At 35.7% G+C, this 22439-nt stretch overlaps 1 protein-coding gene across 4 annotated transcripts in view; it reads right to left on the bottom strand.

Annotated features, from left to right (window-relative positions):
- Positions 1-22439, bottom strand: part of dgkb (diacylglycerol kinase, beta) — a 67337-nt gene that overhangs the window by 32884 nt on the left and 12014 nt on the right. For all 4 annotated transcript variants that reach the window (XR_008607098.1, XM_055047095.1, XM_055047098.1 and 1 more), the window contains 13 exons: positions 20480-20617; positions 16490-16539; positions 15002-15076; positions 13811-13930; positions 11480-11597; positions 10440-10528; positions 10030-10146; positions 9659-9757; positions 7829-7930; positions 4987-5060; positions 4396-4470; positions 1691-1776; positions 630-719 (listed from right to left, as the gene is read on the bottom strand). Coding sequence is in view for 3 of the 4 variants with exons in the window: in XM_055047095.1 (XP_054903070.1) it covers positions 630-719; positions 1691-1776; positions 4396-4470; positions 4987-5060; positions 7829-7930; positions 9659-9757; positions 10030-10146; positions 10440-10528; positions 11480-11597; positions 13811-13930; positions 15002-15076; positions 16490-16539; positions 20480-20617 (1233 nt within the window). In the remaining variant the exon portion in view is untranslated. The remainder of the gene's footprint in view (positions 1-629; positions 720-1690; positions 1777-4395; positions 4471-4986; positions 5061-7828; positions 7931-9658; positions 9758-10029; positions 10147-10439; positions 10529-11479; positions 11598-13810; positions 13931-15001; positions 15077-16489; positions 16540-20479; positions 20618-22439) is intronic.

The following is a 22439-nucleotide window of genomic DNA, read 5'->3' as shown; positions in this document are numbered from 1 at the left end:
AATCAAGTCTCCAGATGCACAAAGCTGTATGAGACCCACTCATCACTGTGGCTACAGTAAAAAAAATATTTACTCAGAAATGGCAGAACGCAAACAGTTGCCACACTTTTCACGTTTTTATTCGGTTTCAGATTTTTGCACTATTTTGTGTTTCTCTATTAAATAAAGACCAGATAAAATACATTAAAGTGTGATTTTAATGTGATAAAATATGAAAACTTCCAAAGTATATGACTAAAATTAAGTCCTTTTGAAAAAGGGACTAACAAGCATCTCCCTCATAAACACTCACATTTTTAATAAATAAACAGCAAAACTGATTTAAAGTATTCATACAAGATAATTGTTGAAGTGATAATTACATTTTAAGTGACCTTAATGCTCAGAGATTTCTGCATACATCAACAAAACACATCTATAATTATCAAAGATAATGATCAGTGGATGACAGAAAGTTTTAATTTCTTAAATGCTACACTCCGTTAGGTTATTTCTGTATTTCCAGATCTCTGAACCTTTTCTTCCTAACATCCTTACATGATGAATCAAGACTACAAATCTCTCCTCTTATTTAAAAATGTGCATTAAGTGAAACCAAAGCGAATTATTCCCTGATATGTATCCAGTACCTCCTCCCCATCGCAGACATCTCGCCAGGTCATTGCCCGTGCCAAGAGGAAGTATACATACAGGGGGGTTCCTGTCCAGGTTGGCCTTATCTGGAGCAGTGGGACAAAAATCACAACAGTGTGTCAAACAAGAGGTCAAACCCAGAGGGCAAATTCACAACACAAACTTGCAACGAACAAATCAAATCCATTTTGCACCTTTGCTTGTAAAAACAAGTCAATATGGACTTCCAGTTGTGCAGCCAATTTCAAAAACCACATTTTGCCTGACGGTTATTACCTACCATTGTTTTGATTGATAAAAAAAAAAAAAATTGAGGCAATTTTTAGAGCGAATGAAGAAGTAACACACCTTCAAGTCCAAACAGAGAAGAGATTTTTTTTCTCTAAATGATGACTAATATGTTGTTTTCCCTCTCTCGCGTAATCATCCCATTTGGCCACCGCCGACAGCACAGAGCTCGTTCAAGATGTTTATATACGACCAATAAATGATGCTTTACCATTGAAGGCTGAGCAACATGATGGAGACTCCAAAAACCAATAAAAATAAATGAAATATGTATAATAAAGGAAATGGACAATCGTTGTGCTATTATTTCATAGGTTACTATACATTCTTGCAATCTTTTGAGGACAAATAAAATCTGAATGAAAGTTAGCATTTAGCCTAGCACTAGGATTTAGCAGTTAGCATTTTCTGGCTAAATATCATAATGTTTCTGAAAAGTGCTTTATGGTCACAGCAACTAACTTTTCGAGTTACTGGTGTCCACAGCAGTTAAATATACACTTATGCTGTGAAAAATAGGGTGAAAAATTCAGTCAATAATTCATTTCTGTACAACTAGATTTGGAGCATTGTACAAGAACAATGTGAAACAGAAAAAATAATATCGGGCCAACGTTTGACCTACGACATATTAAAAGATGAAGCATTCCTTTCCCCCTGTAATGACAATTTACCAATATTTCTTGTGCTTCCCCAAATCACAGAAAATGCTTGAAAGAAAATGTTCTGTGGATTTTCAAGAAAACATTTGAAAAGAAGTAATTTGTACCAATAAAGTCCAGGATCCAGCCCACAGTGCCGTCGCCTCCACAGGTCAATACTCTAAAATCAGGAACATCTCGGAAGAAGTTCAAACTGCAACGATAAAAGTTTATGTTGTTGAAACAGAAATTTATATTGCCCTCTAAAAAATAGTGTCCTCTAATTTTTAGAAGACAAAGTGGTAAAGTGAACCTTATCTTTTTATTTCGGTGATCAGCAAGAAAGTAATTTTTACATTAAATAATGATTCAAAATTTCTAAGATTTCTTCTATTAATAACTTCGTTTTTATTACAGTTTCCTGTGTTTGAGATTTTGAACAACATATTTTTTAAAATAGCATTTTACTTTACTGCAAACTTAACCTAATCTCACCAAAAAAAGAAAAAAAAACACATGTCGCATTGATATTATTCATTCAGTGAGGTACACTGTCTGTTCAGGGACTAATTGGATCATGACAGGCAATGTTCAGTCCAACTTCCTCCGTTCCTTCACAATAACAAAGCCCTAACTGAATGAGCCAGCCTCGCTGCCTCGTATGGCGGGTAAATGACTCGCTCAATTAGTCTCCAACTGGGGCCACAAACCACATTAGACACAAAAACAGACGGCCGTGAACATGAAAGGCAACTTTGGGGATATTTAAATACCAAGAAACAAACACTTAATTTGCTGTAATTTGATTATAAAGGCAGCTAATTGACAGCAGAGTACGCGGCTGCCTGGGCTACAGTGTCCGATGGTGACTGCTCACCCTGCTAAAGTGAGTTCACTTGGCAAAATATTAACTAGGTTAAAACTGGGGAGGGTCATCACGTATGCTGTCAGGATCTCTGCATCCAGAACCAGATGACGTGTTTGGTTCTCATCAGAGGAACATGAACAAAATGAAGCTGCTGGTGCTGAAAGCTCCACTGTCTTCTCAGACATGCAGTCCAAGCCTCTTGGATCCCTTTTTTAAGCAGCAGTGTGCTGCTGTTTACTTATTTTTTATAAATCTAGAAGATGCTGTTTTTCAGGTCTAATCAAAGCCAAACAACATGGTAGCACGGCGGCGAGAAATTCCTGCGTGTCCCGAACGCTGCTGGACGCAGGCGACAAAGTGAAGGAGCCTCTTGCATGTAAATGATCCATTCATTTTCTTAATCACAAACGTGAACTGCAGGGGACCCGGCGCCGTCCACACCACCGGGCTGCGGCGAGATGCTTGTCTGCATGCGCGATCACATGTTGTGTGGCAAGAGCTTCACTCACTCTGCATCCGTCAGTCATTTGTGTCATGAGCTCTCATATAGTCTTGTGCATACTGAGCCGCTACTTGTCTGCGGATCCGGCTCGGTGCGGTCGTCTCCAGGATGTTATATGTGAACTCACCTCATTTGGGTGTTTGAGGGAGGAGAAACTGGAGGCTGTAATGCTAAAGGCCTCGCTTGCATGTGATGGGATCATTATATGTGAGCAACAACAGAGCGTAAACAGAATGACAAATGGATTGTCTTATTTTTTTCTTTTAGTTAAATGCAATCCATTCCTGTTAAGATTACAAATATATTTTTTAAAAATGTGTCATTTTCCAAAATATAACCTGTCAGGATAACAAATCTTGCTGTACGATTAATTATCCCAGAAGTTATTGCAATAAGCGATAATGTTGTTTTGAGACCATTTTAAAGTGATTTAATGGAAACGGCATAATAATGCACGCACTCTTAAAGATCAATAAACTTTAAATTCTCAAAATCATTTAACACTGGAACTGGAAGATGTTTTATGTATCTAAAATAAATAAACAAAACAACAGAAACAATAAATAAAATTACTTCTGAAGTGTCTGTAAACAAAATTGACCTGAAAAAATGGCTAGTTGAGACTAAAACACCAAATTTTGTCATCCAGTCTTTGGTAGAAAGAGAAAAACAATAAGTTATGCAAACAGAAATCACACCATTAATTGATTGATTGTTATGACAGGCCTGTAAGGAGTCTTTGTTTATCATTCACAATATTGAAATGGCATTTGCATCGACATTTAAGGACAAAAACATTTTGCAGGACATGCAAAATGTTGGTTTTTACTGCAGATATCTTAGTACACTGGAAATAAGACAAAAATGTCTTACAAGTAACATTTTAGCCAGATATGAAAACTTGTTCTAAGTTCTTAAAATTGATGAAAAAATACTGGCAGATTATTTAACATATAATGAGGAGAATGTCTTCTTAAGTCAAATAATCTGCCAATGAAATTAGTTCTTTTTCATCAATAATATTGTTGACTTAAGTCCAGCTCCAACATCTTGCTTCAAGTTACTTATAAGCTATTTCAAATGTACTAAGACATTTTGACAAGAACCTAGACCAAAAATACTTGAGATTTTGTGTTCTTGCAGTGTAAAATCCACCTAAATTTTCTGACTTTATTAGTTGGAACATCAAATGTACCTTAACAGCTATTAATACACACAGAGAAAATTATCTTAAGCTAACATTCACTGGCTTCCTTATCTCGCTCATGGGGAGCCAATCAGTGTCACAAAAAAGTGCTGGCGCTCCTGGATTGGTTGCTTTGCAAACACCAATTGCAAAGCAAAGAAATTAAAATCTGCCTTAGCATTAACTTCAGAGTTAGTCCCACAATGGGTTCTTTTTGCCTAAAATGGGAATGAATATAAATGGAAACTGATTTAGCAGCAGGTTTTTTCCAACATACCCCGGCATTGGTCCATTCTTGGCCAGGTTGTACACTTGTCTCGGGTTCAGGAGGTACTGGAACTTTCTATAAATTCTAATAGAAAAGAAAAACAAATCAGGAAACAAAGCAGTATAATAGCTGACTGTCACATGCTGACTTGGTGAATGGGGGGAAACACAGAGTCTTCTCTGATCAGACTGACACGCCAGAGGACTGGACAGCAAGGCGGAAAAACGTCTAAAGTCCCCTTGAGGAGAAACCATTAGAAAGACTAATTCATTTTAATTTCAATTTCATTATATCAACTGGCTGAAGTCATATTTTGATCTCATAATTTAAACAGATGAGGGCCGGCATAATAAGAAGTGAATGAATATGTTTCAGTAATAACCCAATTAGCCCTGGGTTACAGAAAGGGACTGAAGCCGGCAGTGAGAGGAGTTTCTCTCCGAGGTGGCCGATGCTTTAGGTAAATCAGATTGTGTTTTTATTTGACTAAGTCAAAAAGCAGCTGTCAGCCCCGCGGCCATGCTGCTTCCTCCCCTCTGTAGCTGCAGAGCGGGGCTTCAGAGGCCCCTTGTAGCATGTTGAGACAGGTTGTGTACTTACCTCTCCCCCTGCTTGCCCCCGCTCTTCGGATTGACAAACACCAGCAGAGGATGAGTGCCCTCTATTGTTGTGATCTGTGTGGAAGATGTCAAAACAAAGCCTCGGTGTTTGGAGACTGCAGGATGCTTCACAGGAATTCACTTTCAAGCCGTATCCCTCAGACATTTTATCAAGTATATATGGCACTTCCAAGTGCTGCACTGCCTGCCTGCATTCTGCCCAGATTTCCTGTGAACCGGTCCAGTCCGGGAACGGGAGCGCTCTATAGTCTTCTAAGTGGAAACCTAAACTTTTCCCTTGAAATTTTATTTATACGGTCCATTTAAAAGAGAAGGATATTTTCAAAAGTTGTCAATGGGTTTTAGGTTAAGCTCAGAAGAATGAACCTGAATATAAATCTTTTGAAAATGGAGAATGTTGCATAAATGCAAAACCCTGACCCTAAATTAGAGCCGCAAACATTTCTGTATTTTATATGTTCAAATTGATATTGTATTAAAGGATATAAAAACGTAAAAGAGTTCCTGTCAGCCTCTTGCAGATTTTTTCACACCATTCCATCCTGGAAATGATGGATTCTGTGTAACAGGCAGAAGTTGTGAATCTCTGCAGCTCCTCCAGAGTTACCATGGACCTCTTGGTTGTCCAGTCTGTCAGTTTAGGTGGACGCATATGACTTGGTAGGCTTCTACTTGTGCAATACTCTATTTTTGTATGATGGCTTAAATTCTTTAATTTATTCAGAGTTTGGAAAATTATTTTGGAATCAATCTGATCTCTGCTGTTTCTAAGTCTCTGTGATGTTGTTTTCCCCCTGATGTTCACAAAACATGTGGAAAAATACAAATATTAAAGGGGCCTTATTTGGCAAAATTCACATTTTTGCACATTATATTATTCTACTGCTTCTAACAATAGGCAAAGTACTTAAAAATACTTCATGTTTTCCAAACCTCCTGATCTTCAGAGCTCCAGCACATTTGGGCAGCTGATTTTACCTTTGTATGCACTGTACAATATGGCTGCTGGAAAAGATAAGCGTTTTGTTGTTGACTTACTATTCTTGTTGGTTGTGCAGGAGGCTCCGGTTCTGCCCCCAACATTCAGTTGGGAGGTGTGGAAAGCAGCAGCAGATTATTTGGATTTAAGGTGACAAGAGGCTCTAACATCTGATTCTGAAAGGAGCTCAAAATGGACAAACTTTCTTACTTGTACTAAACAGCTGCCTTGGCTTGAACTGATGTCAGCTTATAGCCCATGATCTATAGAGTCAGTAATAAAAAGTCGCATTTACAGACACAAATAAGCGCAAATATAGCAAATATTTCAAAATTAGAACCACCAACAAATCACAATCACAAAATAATTGTAAAATTCTGGAAGGACTGAAAAGATGCTCAATAATATTTAATTTGATAAATTATTAATTAGGCTCAAAATGTAAATGACACCCCTGATCTATAAACCCATACAAACGTGATGAAGGAAGTATCATAGGTCATAGGTGAGAGGTTGTTGGTACAATGTAACAATACCTTGTCTCAAATATATGATCAGACATAATCTCCCAGTTTGCCTGAGGTTCTGGACGCGGTTTGAGCCTCAGGCACACGCCCCGTTTGAACTGTCCTGCAACAACTCGCCCAGTGCTCTCCCTGACACAGATGAAGCACTTAACTCCCCCTGTCTGCTATCCCAGCAGGCCGAGGGTGAATTAATGAGCTCCCTGTCCCGTCCAGAGTGATCCATTACTTCCTGTAATTATAAATAATAATCTTGATTATTACGCTGGTTAGCCAGCGAGAGGCAGAGATGGATGTGGCCAGGATTTGATTCATCGTATTTCTCTCTCCTAAAGCCGCGCGCAGACGAATGCTTGCCGTAGACGGCGGCAGGGTTTCCATCGGCGGCGTGCTGGCACAGGATCAGGATGTTGATTATGGATGATGCTGATTACCAGCAGGACTGGGGGTGTTCACCAACTGCAGAGGCTCACATCAAATCTTAAGATTCGACAGGAAACTGGCTTGATATGCTGATAATGAGAGGCGATATCGCTGTCTTTACACCACCTGTAGCTTCTCCAATCTTACTGATTTAAAACTTTGGATCAAAAGTTCAAATGAGTTTGGGTGAGATATGGTAGGCTATAAAGACGTCATCTATTTTACACTGCTTATTTTCCTCTTTATCAGCTACCTGAGTTAAGATGCATAAAATGTCAGAAATAATTTTGTTTAGCTACTTTCCAGTTGCCATTTTGTGATTTAATAAGATAAACACACATAGGACTTACTTATAAATCATGTCCCTTTCCATTTAAAAAAGTAACTGGGATCATTTCAATTACTCCTCTGAAAAATTGTAAAGTATAAATAAAAAATAATGCCTCAGTTACTTTATTTTAAATTATTGGTGGGAATTTATAGGGATGGAAACATTCAAGTTAACGAGAAAAATGCTTTTTCCCTTCCTGAAGAGCATTTTTCACATTGAAGTTTGGGTATTTTTTAATGTGAAAATTAAGAAGAAGAAGAAGAAGAAGAAAAAGAAGAAGAAGTTTTATTTGTATAGCACTTTTTCAGACAGTGAAGGTGCTGCAATGAAAGAAAGCACATTTTTACAAGACCTTCCAATGAACGCATACGATAGTATTGAGTTCTAATAATTCTGATTTCCTTTGGTAAAAAAAATGTTTTTTCATTGTCATCGATTTTTATAGCAAATTCTTGACACAATAATGAAACTAATTGATTTCCACATATTTACTGGGTGAATTTCTTTGTACTTATGAACTGAAATGTCAGTGAAAGGCAAGACATGTGAACAACGTGAGGCTAACCTGCAATCCTTGGCCGTCCACTGTGACAGAGTTCGCCCTCTGCATCTTTCCTCGACTCGACTGACTGGACCTCGAGTCCTTTCTCAGAGTCGACTGTCGTTCCTGAAGTGACACAGCAAAACAGTTCAAGGTTTGACTCCAAACAGCAGCACAAAACAAGATCCAGATATCAGAACTAATTTCTGCTTTTTTTGCTATGTTTTACTTTCCAACTTTTTCAACTACTTCAGGTTCTTATGCTTTGTTCTGCTTTTTCCGCGTCAATCATTCTGCAGATATTACGGCGAAGTTACATCGCTTCGTTTAGCACCAAAAACTGAAACGGGGATTTGCTTCAAGGTGGAGCCTTTCACTGGCCTTAATTTGAGCTCATTTAATTTACTACCTTTCACTATCGCGCCAAAACCCTGCACAACGATGTGGAAGAGGATTAAGACCACTAAAAATCAAAGAAAAAATGAAAAGCTCTGAATTTTTTCTCGGAATATCAATGTTTCATATCTTGCAAGATTAAAGTCAGAATTCTGAGAAAAAAAGTCAGAATTTTTCTGGAAAATTCTGGCGCATTGCTTGAAAACCATAGCAATTTATGTAAGAGCACACAGAAAAAAATACCCCCTGCTGAAAGCTGTTGGTAATATTGGTGCAGATCAATGAATTAAAACAGACCTGAATTCAATAAAATACAAAAAAATAAAATAAAATATCCACAGAGGTCAAAGAAGTTAGGCTTAATACTTTCCTCAATAAGGGGTCACAGATATATTAGCAGATAATTGCCCATCAAATGAATTTCCTTAATGTTAGTCAATTCTGTGCTTGTGGCAATAAAGGTAACTGCAACCTGATATCAAAAATATTCTATTTGTATTTATCGATATTCAACACTTTGGATGGAGCAGCAAGCAATTTCCCATTGGTGATCAATAAAGTATATTTTATTCTATTCAAATTATTGTCAAATTCCTTCTTGCTGCTTTAGTTGGATCAGTATGAATTTAGTGTGATTTGCTTTTTGAATTGTAGTGGAACATTTTAAGATTATGATTAAGAGTGAAACAATGCATAACAGTATAATGATACTTGTGTAATGCACATGTTCATGAGAACGTCTTCTGAAGCTACTTATCGGGTCTTGGTATTTCAATAAAGTTATTAAATTGTTTCTTCTATGCTCCCTTCTATGTTTCTTCCATGATGTGAACCTTTCAATAAATACCAGTTAGGAATAAATTATTTATCTGGTTCTTTGTTTTTCCTCACTTTTGTTAAAGAAAAAATTTCCACAACATAATCTAGTTCAGATTAATTTAATTAATTTTCATTTGTTTATTTTTTATTTAACTTTTATTTATCTATTTATTATTTATTCATATTCAGTCATATCAAATTACTTACATCATTCTTAGATATATATGTATATTTTATAAACCTTATCTCTTATGATTATACTTGTATAATTAATATTTAACACGTCAGATGGAGTAACTTGTCAATGAATAAGTAATTTCCCCTTGGGGATCAATAAAGTCTATTTTATTCTATTGTATTGTATTCTATTCTATTCTAAACCAATTTGAAGTTGAAAATCGAACCTTTTTTCCCCAAAATAAAAGCGAAATCTGCAGCTGATTAGAAAGAAAGTTGAGTTATGGTGGCTCACTTTCATCCCCTTCAAACACACTCATGCAATTTTCAGAATAAAGTCCTAAAAAATAAATTGCTGCCACTTCGAAGCACAGTAGGAGAACTCAGGTCTGATGATTGGATCATCAGGTCTCGAAGGCTCTCTGCCTCAAGGCCCGTTGACCAGAACAAGCGAAGTCTTACCAGGACGACGGGGCAGATTGAGTTTGGGGGCAGGATGTGATCCTTCAGGGGTCCGCAGTCACACTCAGGTTTGACGTGGGAAGCACACTTGTTATGGAGCTGGAGGAGGTGGAAGCTATTATTAACAACCTCAAACTAGTGGCAACAGAAATAAATATTTCAGCTGAATTTTCAAGGTTTATTTGCAAATGCACACATCGCCGTCTCCGTCTTATTTTCTATTATCTTAGAGCTGCAAACAAGTGTTTTCTGAGTGTAAATTGGCAAAATGACTTGTGAGGTATCAGAGGTGCCAAAATGAAAGCCTAAACAACAAGAAGCAGTGGGAATATAATGAGGAGGTGGCTGCCTCTCAGTGAGGGGTGGCTTACCGTGATTTGACACCACACACAGTGGAGCCCAGTCAGTCCCTGGTAACACTTAATGGTTTTGTGACACTTGTCACACTTGGTGGGGCAGTTCCCCTCCACCCAGAAATGATGCATTACCTGCAGAAAGGAGGAGAGACGGCATACTGGGTGGAAAAGCAGCGAGAAAAAGAAACGTGGTGCAGAAAAACAAGATGTATACAAAGGTAGAAGTGACACGGCAATTAAAGAAAGCAGAAAGGAAAGAAAACAATCAGGAGGAAACGAGAAATAAAAAAAAGAAAAGGAAGACAAGAGGCCAAACGAGTGATGATGTGTGTGTTTTAGAGTTAAATATTATCCTGGTAACAAGCGATGCTTAATAACAGATTGAATAATATTTGTTGTAGCAGAAGATCATTGTCAGGACTCACCTCAGTGTTTTTCTTGGATTTCACGTACGTTTTGATGCAAGAAAGTGGAGCGCGAGCCACACAGCGCTCATGGACCGTATACTTGCAAACTGATAAAAGACAGAATAAAATAAAACGATCCATAAAATATATACACCTCTGGAAAAATTGAAAACCATTGAAAACCTCCTGGTTATTTCACCAAATATTTAGTTCTGGGCTCTTCCTGAGTTAAAACATTAGTATTGTTGTTTCTAAATGAATATGAACTTTCTTACTTTTCTGCAAATAAATACTAAATCTTAACAATCCAAACACACTGCTGAATCAGCACAGAAATGGTTAACTGCGCATCAAAATCAACCACTTTAGACTGTGTTCACACTGTTCATACTTCTAAATATATGAGGCTTGTTTGTGTTCTCCAGTGTGAACTGCAAACAACCTGAAAGTGTCCTGCATGTGCAGTAGAGGGCGCAATAAGGCCCCACATAGAGAGCATGCTCAGTGCTTTGACAACATACAACTTCCTCATTATAGTCCACCATGATTGTTGATTTTCTTCCCGCTTTTTGCGTATCAGGACACAGAATAGGGACATTTGTAGAGTATCAATGATGTTCATGTCGGATGAATGTGACCTGACCGTTCAGATTCAGGTCATATTTGAATAGATGCGTATTGAACACCCAAGTGGCCTTGTGGAAAAAAAATGGATTTTCCTCAGACTGTCATGAAAAGATCAAATACAGGTTGCATTACGGCAAAACAAAAATTGGAATTGGGTCACTTTAGGCTGCAGTGTGAATGCAGCCTCAGTTGCTGTACATAAATCATTAGAAAACTTCAACAGATGAGAGAATCAGTGAGAATCCTGAACTCTGCAAACAAAAATACCCAGAAATCCTTCTCTCTGTTTGATCTATGCTACTGCATTAAAACATTGTTTTCAGATGGGAGGTTTTTATTAGAAACCAAATAAAAGTGTCAAAGCAGCCAAGCAGTGGAAGATTATTTATGTATTTAGAGATGAAATGCTGAGCGTCAGGCGACAGACTCACATGAGCAGCAGAGTCCCTGCTTCCCCAGCCCAATTAGCATGTTGAGACACAGGTTACAGTAGGCGGGTTTGTTGAAGTGCTTCAGCCTCCACACGTGCTGCCCATCATCTTTTACATTCTGAACAAACAAACACATCCATTACTTACTTTATCATGAACAATTGTAAGAGCTTTATTACGTTTCCATGTGTTTCTTATAGTGGAAGACAGTACATTATTATTATCATTATTATTATTATTATTATTATTATTATTATTATTATTATTATTATTATTATCATCATCATTATTATTGCTGTAGTAGCAATGAGAAAGACTCTGTAGGAAACTCTGAATTCAGTTTCAGTTCATTTATTAGAAATATTTCATTGATTAATTCATTCATAAATAGCAATGGAGCGCTGGTTGGGACTTTAAATGAAGACAGAGAAATGCAGCCATCTAGTGGACAATGTAAGAATTACACCCTCACAGTAAGGATGAGAAAGTTGTTCTCTAATGTAATTTCTCTTGTTTTAGACTCAATAAACAGCTTTTCTGGTTAGCTAATAAAGCATTCTGCTCTACTTTTGTGACACTTTTGATTGAATTCAGATTGTTATGCAAAAAGGCAATTTAATTTATTCCAAAAATGTAATTTAAAAATTTTGTATCAGTAATGGTAAGCAGACAATCTCTCAAACAAGAAAAAAAGGTCTGCACCCATCATCTTTTTAGCATAAAGATGGCCTCACCTGAAAACGTTCAGACCTCAGCCCACACCATTTTTATCTCATCGCTGTTATCAGTGCGATGAGATAATAACAGATATGAATTGTGAGACAGATATGAATTGTGGGACTATCAGAGACAACAAATAGCCCTCTCATACGCTTCAAACGGTTTTCTGGTACGTATCACGGTTCCCAAACAGGAAGGAGATGTTCGGATTGCTTTTTTTAGACAAAATGGCTGCCTCAAACTGACAGAATTATGTCTCCCCCGTTCTGACTCACAGCTGGCAGAGGATCCATTACCATAGCAACGGAACACAGCAGGGCAGAGCAGCTGATTAGGACTACAAAAACGCATCACTGTAGTTCTAACTATGGCGGAACACTCACAAAAAAAAGAGGCTTGAGCTGCCATTTACAAGTTTTGGGCATTTTATAACTGATTTAACCCAATAACTCTTACACTTGGGATTAGTTTGGCAATTTAAAATTAAGCTTACTGAAAAATTTCAAAATAAAAACCTTCACATTTTTTTATATCATGCCATTGCTCTTTTGGCCATTATATAACTGACTTAACTGGACCACTGTTACACATGGGATTAGTGTTGCCATTTTAATATGAAGCTTACTGAAAATTTCAAAATAAAAGCCTCCATATTGCTCTGAGATTATGTTTGCCTGCATTATCCTTTTCTCTCAGGTTAGGGCACTGTCTTGCAAGGCATAGCATTAGCATTAGCCTTTTACCTTAAATAAGGTATTAGCTATTTCTCCTTCTTATTAGCCATGTTTAGCATACTGAATGGAGTAAGTCAGTTACAGACAACATGCTAGTGATGCCCCATATGCTACTGACAGTATTCACGCTAACATTAGCATTTTGGCTAATTTTAACATACTGAATGGCTCAAGCCCATGTTAGTCAACATGCTCGTGACTCTCCATGGACTACTTTGTAATTCTTTAGCTAAGCTTAGCATTGATGCTAATTTTTACCATTAGAACGCTGGGTCCAAACCAAGGGGCACACTTTGGCAGGCTATGGTTAAATTTCTTCAGGAATTTTCTAATTATTCTTATCACTACTATTTCCATGAAGCAATTAAAGAAAGAATGTGTCAAATTTAGATTAATTAACATAATCACCTAGCAGGACAGATCTGAAATGAGGTTAAACAAAGAGAAGAGGTGAGGGTACTAAAGCTAATTTACGCTTGTGAGGTGTAAGACATTATATATACACAAGCTCTTAAATAATTGTCTTATGAATGTGTTTTTAAAACTGTCAAATGTTTCACTGTTCAGTTTTTTTCTTTTTTGCATTATTGTAATAGAGAAATAGCAGAGGCGGTAAATTAAGAGCAACAATTAAACACTGATTGATAATTAAAAGGTTTGATGACACACTGAGGAGGTAATTTCCTCTGATGTCAAATGAAAATAAAAAATGATGGAAAATGTAAGAAATTAAGCAAAACTTCAATATCATCATTTGATTGTCATCATCATTTGATGGCCAAGAAGTGTTTTTTTTTTTTTACCTGCTTTTGCAAATTTCATTCAAGTTTTCTTTAATTTTTTTTCTGTATCATCAGTGGTTCCTGTGTGACCTCACCGTCTCCAGACCCAGCAGGACCAGCAGTGGGATGGTGGTCAGGCCTCCTTGGATCCACTCCCCCAGGGACACCGTGCCGTCCTGATCATAGTCAATCTCCTGCATCATTTCCTGGAGGATCTGTGGCATAAAACAGTTTGGATTTTCAGTTACAAACTGAAATGTCACACTTATAATTTACATCTTTGCTCCACACCTTTTGGCACGGCCACTAAAACTATGTATAATAATTTATATTCATCCAAAGACACAGAAAGCAACGCACTAGTTCACTAATGTTGTAGAAAACATAAAAAGTAATAATAAAGTATAATTTACTAAAATCCATTTGATACACTAATTTAATTGAAAACACCAAAAATTGTGGTACAAAAAAAAAATCTTACCAAGTATTTTTGATCTAATTTCTAGTAAACTTGAAATAAGGCAAAACTAACTTCATTAAGAAACAGGAACTTGTTTTAACTGATAATATTGATGAAAAAGTCCTCGTTCCATTGGCAGATTATTTCACTTTTATTTGAAGTATATCTACTCGTTATACTTGAAATAATCTGCCAATGGAACTAGGACTTTTTCGTCAATATTAAGGAATTATTTACTTAAAAGAAGCTCATGTTTCTTAGTTTTGTCCTCTTTCAAGAGTACTAGAAACGAGATAAAAAGTACTTGGTATGATTTTGTGTTTCTCTAATTTTTGTAGAAAACAACACAGTAATATTTTGAGTCACATTAATTGTTTTAGTGTAGTTACAAATCTTACATGTCACGCTCATAATTTACATTTTGGAACCTCCAGTAAAAATGTTCTACGAATTTTTCCTCCAGTAATATACATATTAAATATTTATCAAATTTATTCATCGATACAGAAAATATGATACAAATTCAAGGTTTTAAGTAACTGATCAACTTAAAAAAAATTGAAGTTATTTAATTCCTCTGATTACACTGATTTAATTGAAATTATGGTAAATGTTTTATAGAATACAATATATTCTTATTTTGTAATTGTTTTTCCAGTGAGTAAATGCATGAAATTAAATGTTATATTCTTAGAAATATAACAGGCATGCATGCAAAATACAAAATTTTGCATGCATTTCCCAGAAGTGCTACAGTTTTCATCAGAATACCTCTAAAATGAAACATGTTTTCTAATGTATTTTTCTGGCAAAACATTGTTCTTACTGGTTTGAGCTCCGTCACGTCCCATTCCAGGTACTCTGCTACGTGCATCATCTGGGAGATAATGTGCTCCAGCTCCTGCATCACAGACGGTCATTACAGCCATAGAAATACAGTATTTACCTTCCAGTATGGAGACTGATAAACAGCTGGTAATAGCAGGTTGGGAACACGTGCAGAAGAGCTGCACAGCGGGAAATAAAGGCGGCATGGGAAGAGCTCCTCGCCTGATGGTTTAATTACAGAGAGGTTGACATTTGTGTCTGGTGCCACACTGGATTATCAAGATGCTCAGGACAGTTTTGAAGTGGAGAGAGAAGAATCTCAGGTTTATGTTTTGGTGTTAATATGGATTGCTAAATTATCTGCATGAAAATGATTGTTATAAAAATGTTTTTGAAAAAAAAATGTTTATCACAAAATTGTTTTTTTTATTTTTGTTTTTTGCCAACGTCGCATTTTGCAAAAAAAAAAAAGAAAAAATTTAAGCCATTATTTAATATATAACACAGACTTAAATGTTTTTGGATGACGAAACAAATTTGAAAATTGAGAAATACAACAAAAAATACTGAAAGTTTCAGTTTCTGAATAAGAAAAGTGTTTGAAAATGTACAAGAAAATATACTGTAAAAATACAAACCAAATAACAATTTTGCATTAACAGACATGAAGGTAAATTTAAAATGATAAACAGTTAAATTACAGTAAAAATACCAGGACATTTTCATTTTTTTGTTTTTTTCTCACACTATAGATAGAAATATACTTTACAGAACATGGACACAATTTTTAGGCCATGATTTGTAAATAACTACATTTGAGGTTTTATTACCAAGAATGTTTTATCCAAATATGCAATGATTCCATATAAGAGTAAACATTTTTTAATTCCAATCATAATCATATTTCTAATTTATTCATTTTGCATCACCCTTCCACATAAAATAATTGGACCAATTCAGCTTCACTGGACAAGCAGCACAAAATTTCATCTTTTTTGTATGAGGGAAAAATGAACCAGAAAAAACTTTCCCTTTAAATGAACCAGATTTCATTTGTTTGTTGCAGCTCGGTGAAGCGTACATTTAGACCGCATTGCGCCACCTGGAGAGCGGGATCAGGTGTGTTTGTGTGGGTGTTTGCACACCTAATGCCCCTGAGCACAGGTGTGCAAATGCAGCAGTAACAGGCAGCAAGGACTAAACTGAGGGGGTTGCACAATGATTGACTGCAAGGTAATATGTTCTTAGCAAGTGTTTTATTAATTCACTACATTTTTGCAGCTTCATAATGGCATCTTAGTGATTTTGTTTGCTCTTCCTGGTAGGATTCCAGATGTTGGGTTACACTTTACTGAGATTTTTACAGGCCTTTCTTTCCCTGTGCACAAATGGTTGATGATCCAAACCAGCTCTTTGTTGATTGGGAAAAAAAACCATACATATTTATGCACTCCACTTGGAAGAGAAAAGAGAAAAAAATATTCACCGAGCTATCCAGCGATCCATTTCCATCTGTGTCGTAGAGCCGAAACATAACTGTGGAAATTAAAAATAAAGCAAAATGTTAGTCCTAGATCAGTGTTTCTCAAACTTTTTCAGGCTGAGGACCACTTCACACATTCAACAAACACTCACGGACAACCTAACTTATATACAAACTGTGAAATGAAAATGTTTTTCTCTTAACACAAATCCATATTTTACAAAAATGAACCAGAAAAAACTTTTCCCCTAAATGGGGAAAGTGTGGTTTCTAAGCTTTCTAATTACGTCAAACACAAGGAAATCAAAAAAGAAGTTGTTCTTTACAACAAAGTGTGGAATAAAACCTAATTTTACTCTCTGATGTCTTCTAGTGGCTTCAAATGAACAGAAAATGACCCACAACAACTTGCAAGCTGTTTGCATTTAAATTAAACATTGACAGTAAAGTTATATTCAACGTATGATTGCACCCTCCTGCGTCTCTTAAAGAGGGAGTCAGAAAATCTGACTTATTTATCGTTTTTTTATTTTTGCAAGAAGAAGTCGTGTCTATTCTTCAAATGCTGTGACACCGGCCTGTTTCTGCTACACAATCAACAAGTCGTTGTTTCTATGGAAACAAAACAGTGTGCACAGGCAGATCTGTCAGAGACGTTTATTTTAGAGAAGCTGTTGCTGTTACTCAGGTGCAGGTGCTGTCAGATTGATAAAGACATGTTTATCTGATGCGGGATAGCTGCAGAAAGACCCAAGGCTGCACATCAAGTGAGCCTAAAACTGACAAACAAGAAAGACGTGTGTGTGTGTGTGTGTGTGTGTTAACACACTGCCAAGGAACAAAATCAACAGGCAATAGTGAGAAACAATTTTTCAGATGTAGAAAACATTAAAGTCATGTGCCAAAATTTTCTCTAAAATCAAAGAAGTTACCGAAAACCCCCAAAAGCTCCATTTCACTCTGCATACAATAGTAATTAGATAAAATTTTACTGACAGAAAAGTTATAAACACACAGTTGGTTTGGAAAGGTTGCCTGTTGGTGTCAATGCAACATCTACATGTTTGTGCTTTGCATTTGCATCAAATATTGATTGCATCAGCAGGACTCTGCGTAACTGGAGACAGATGCATAATTCAGTCATAAGACTTCCTTTGGACAGATGAAAGTTAAGTAGGATTTTTTTATTTACCAATGGTGCCTTATTTGGCAATAACACATCATAAGAATTATCAAGTGAAATAATCCACCTGCTGATATTCGGTAAGAGTAGAAAAAATGTTTCTAAAGTAAAAAAACAAAATCCTTAAACTATTATGCACAGTGGACCCTCATCAGTATTTGCAAATTTATCTATTTTTTGATTTTTCTGTGGAAAACGACTCCATAATATTTATGGAAATACTTTTTCAGAATCAAATATTTGAAAGAAAATGCAGCTTTGGAAGCTAAAAACCCTTGTTATCCTACTTCATACGCTATTGGCTGACATTTGCAAAGCAGCCAATCAAGGAGCGGCAATTATTTCCCTTGTCGCTGATTGGCTGGACCATCCAATAGCGGAAATAAGAAATTCAGTAGCCAGCGACGTTAGCTTCTGGTTTTCTCTGTGTATAGTAGTTGATATTAAGATATATTTGGGGTTTGAACTAATAAAATAGAGTTATAAACGTTTTTACAATACTGGCAGATTTTATTTATTTCCAGGTGGCTCTGGACCCTAAATCCAGTGAAAACTTTTGACTCAGTTTGTTTTTAGTAAGCTGGATATATTCCTGTCATTGCGCTAAACACTGACAGCATTACACATGCGGGTGTATTCCTGAGTTTAATCATTAAGTACAATACTTGAATTTAAATTTATCTAATAAAAGTATAAATGAAGGTCTCCTACTGACTTACTCTACTGAAGGATTTTATTTTCAACATTTTGATGTTGATTTCTGTCATTTTTTAAATCACATCTGAGCTCACTTTTAACACAGATGTCACTGAAACAACTGTAACAAGATGAAAACGATCAAAGTATAAAAATGGTACAAATGTTTTTTAAGCTACCATTGAATTTGCTTAGTTTAGTAAAAATGTTTGATGCTTCAACCAGTGATCATCAAGTTTGCAAATCTATTTAAACCTTTTTTCAAGCACAGATAATAATTTAGGTTATAAAACACCATTAAAAAGTAAATGAAATCCCCAGAAAGCTTTTTTGCTTGTTGCATTTCCAAAAAAATCTCAGAGTAAGATTACCTATTACCTACTGTGTTCTGTTTTACATATCAATTATCTCAAGACTTAAAGGACATTTCACTACAACGTAACAAGTGGCTACATAAAAACATATATAACATAAACTATGTAAATCATCTTAGCAGTCATAAGCAAGCCAGCAGAGGGCGCCCTCCTCCAAGAAGTAACAAGACTAAACCCTCAGGTTCAATATCACTTGGAGTTAGTTTCACAATGTGTTCAGAAATAGTCATGAAGGAAGAGTGAATTAAATTATTTAGTAATCTCTATGCTTAACGAGCGCCGTTCCTCTCAATTATTCAACATGTGACTGAGAATTACAGTGAAACATCATTCAATAAAGACTCACTACGTCCCAATTAAAAAGTGTAACGGGATTCTGTTATAAATAACCTGCAGTATAAATTTATATCAGGTTGATTTTATGAAATGGATGTAGAACCGTATTTTTTTCTGTCTTTTATCAGATGTTTATAATATTGAATCTGAAACAGCTGGCTTGTTTTGGCTCACTCGGTTTGTTCAGATCAGGAAAGCTGTGTTGACCTGAAAGCGTTTCCGTTTCTGGGTTTTGTGGACATACGGAAAGATCATCGACAGATTTTTTAAATTTTTGGTTGTTATTGCCGGAGTTGTTTTAATGCAGATTATCTAAGCTGTAAACCATTGTTTTTACTTTGTTATTCATTGTGTTTGTACACTTCTTGAGATTTTGCTTTGTCTCCTAAATGACAAAAATGTGTTTGCTTGACCTTGTTTACAGAAGGAAAAGTTGAAGTGGTCTGTTTGGGTGGTCTTGTGTTGAAATAGAAAAAAACGCATTTCAAAGTAAGAGCTTTTCTGACTAAAACATGACTAATTTAGAAATCTTTATAGGTCTCATAGAAAAATAAATTTTACAAAATCATAACCTACTAACAAATGAACAAAAATAGTATAAAACACTTTAATCAGTATGTTTTTAGCAGCAGTTCAGTAACACAATTAGCTAATGAGATTAAATTTGAACTGTTTTGTTTAGCACAACCATAGAAACCCATAAAGAATCTATTTCTTCAAATCACAAACTAATTTAGATAATCTGTAATCACTGCAGCATAATTTAGTCCAGCTTTAACTTCAATCAGGACCTGATTTAAAGTGGGAATCATTCAGTTCAGTTTTAATCAATTTGTACGCTTAACATTTAAAATAGAAGCACTTCAGTTCACTACAGGTTGGGAAAATATAATTTTTTAAATTTCTCCAGTACAATGGTTTAAAAAATTATGTAGTATGTAGTATGGCAATTTTAGATAATTAGGAAGCTACTACTGGCATAAGGCAATATTTTCTTGATGTTGATTGTTATCATTTTCCCTGTTTCCATGTACCAAAATGTTGCAACTCGTTTAAAGTGGTCAGAGCTTCTTTAGTGCTAATTTAGCCAAACTAAAGTCATGCCAACAGAAGTAGTACTTGTAGTTAGCATGCTTTGTAAAACCTTTCTAACTAATACATCATAGTATCAGGTGATACATACTTTTAGAGTATTAAGTCGCCTAAAATTGACAAAAACAGGGAACTTCTCTTAGCAACCACGGCTACAAGAGCAGCCCTAAAACAGACCTGAAATCAGTCTAAATGCTTCCCTGTGGTCCACTACAGCTTGAACATTTAACCTTATTTGTCACTGGTTCATGCAATGTTCCTTTGCCTCTGACTTCATGATGATAACAGAATCAGACATAGGATGATACTAACACTCTAGTTTGTCCTCAGGGCGCCCGCCTTCCAGCAGCGAGAGGTAAAACACAATATCCTTCAGCTGCACCATATCCAGAGGACCGGGCGGGGCGGGGGTCTTTGGGGGAGTCGAGTTGCTTTTGATGAGCTTAAGGCCTGCAGGGGGACACAAATGAAAGGTCAAAAACATCCTCCACAATCCCTATGTTACCCCAAATACCTGCTGGTTAGAGTGTCTATCTTCACAGAACTGATCCAAGGACAGAAACAGGCTAATGTGATTCCTACCTTATTGTTTTTAATGAGATAGGAGTAAAGATTGACCAAATTATGTAAAAACAAAGCAAAAAAAAAAACTAAAAGAAATTCTCTACTTTTTCTGAATCTAGAAGCCACATTGTACACGGCACAAACTAAATTTACAGAGTAATTTTGGTCTATACTAGTGCAACTATCTCATTACACTTGGAAAAAAGACTAATTTAAAAGTAACTTTTCAACAAGATACATGTGCTTGTTTAACTAAAGAATTCCTTAATATTGATGAAAAAGTACTTCAGGGAGAAAATGGAGGAAATTTATATTTTCATAAATTATCAGCTTCATAACATGGTTACAATTTTACAAATATGTAAAAAAAACATTTTTTTAATAAAAGTTACAGACTGCATGTTTAATTCAGAGCTAGTAAAACCAAGTGCTAGACCAATTTTTACAAACATGAATAAAAACTTGAAACTGGAAATTATTTTATAGTTTATTGTATGAGTTGAGTTCCTTTTCTGTTTATTGGTCCAGATTTGTATTGAATTCGAGAACAAAGTTGTCGGCAGATAAATTACCCGATAACATAGGAAAAATCTCTTGTTATAAGTAAAATAATCTCCCAATGGAACAAGAAATTGTTATCAATATTAAGGAATTATTTACTTAAAACAAGCATATAAATCTTGCTAAAAAGTTACCTGTAAGTTTTTTTTTTTATTGCAAGTTTATTAAGATATGTACACCAGTAACTATACCAAAAATATTTAGTAAGATTTTATGTTTTAACAGTTTCCATATTTTTTTATATTTAAGTAATTATGAGTCACTGTGGTGAAATCTTAAACTACTTCTGTGCAAGTTATTTGACTTGTTGTTGCTCAGTAACGAAGAGCGAGTGAGTCAGTTGATTCCACAGGACAGTTCTGAAAAAGTTTTTGAGTATTCTCTAAATATCTGCAAAGCACTATTTATATGTATATATATATTGAGGAAGTTATGCAGTTTTACATAAATGTTTCTCATTCATGGAAAAAATCACCACAAAAGAGCAAATGAACCTAAATCGTTGGAGGCGGAGCAACATTTTTTTCCAGCAAAGAATTTAGATAATTATTAATGCTGGAGAAAGCTGCTTAATGCAAAAGCTGGAGGGATGTTTGCATCTCAGAGTCCATTTTGTAGAAACCCAAATGAAAGTACCAAAATGTTCAAAATGTAAATTTTACATTATACGTCCCGTTTAAGGCAAAAGAAATCCTCAAAAGTGAAAACAAATACTTTTTTGTTTCTTTTCTTAATGTCAAAGTTAAGTTAATGTATTATTTCTACTTCACAAACAAAATATCCCTCATACAGTGTAACAACAACATGTTACTTCTGGAAAATATCGCCTCAGTATTCCTGCAGTGACCTTCTGGGGCCTCAGTTTTATAACATGAACAAGCAGAATCATTGTACAGAGAGATTGGAATATGTTGCTAAATATCCCAAGGGCACAACTGCTTGGTAACAAAGATGTCACCCAAAGTGAAAAATATAACAGTTAATATGTTAATAAATGAAACACATAATAAATGAAACTTAAAGCAATGTAGGTAATAAACTAATGAAGAAATTACCAATAAAAATCTCTGACTTTAGAAGTACTAAAAGGTCAGAGAAAAGAATGGGTGGAAGTCAATGAATACTAGTAATAAAAAAAAAATAACAT

The sequence above is a fragment of the Poeciliopsis prolifica genome, unplaced genomic scaffold (assembly GCF_027474105.1).
Source record: "Poeciliopsis prolifica strain line A6 unplaced genomic scaffold, Auburn_PproV2 SCAFFOLD025, whole genome shotgun sequence".
In the NCBI taxonomy this organism is placed as follows: Eukaryota; Metazoa; Chordata; class Actinopteri; order Cyprinodontiformes; family Poeciliidae; genus Poeciliopsis; species Poeciliopsis prolifica.
The sequence above is the reverse complement of the archived record's forward strand: the minus strand, read 5'-3'. Positions and strand labels throughout refer to the sequence as shown.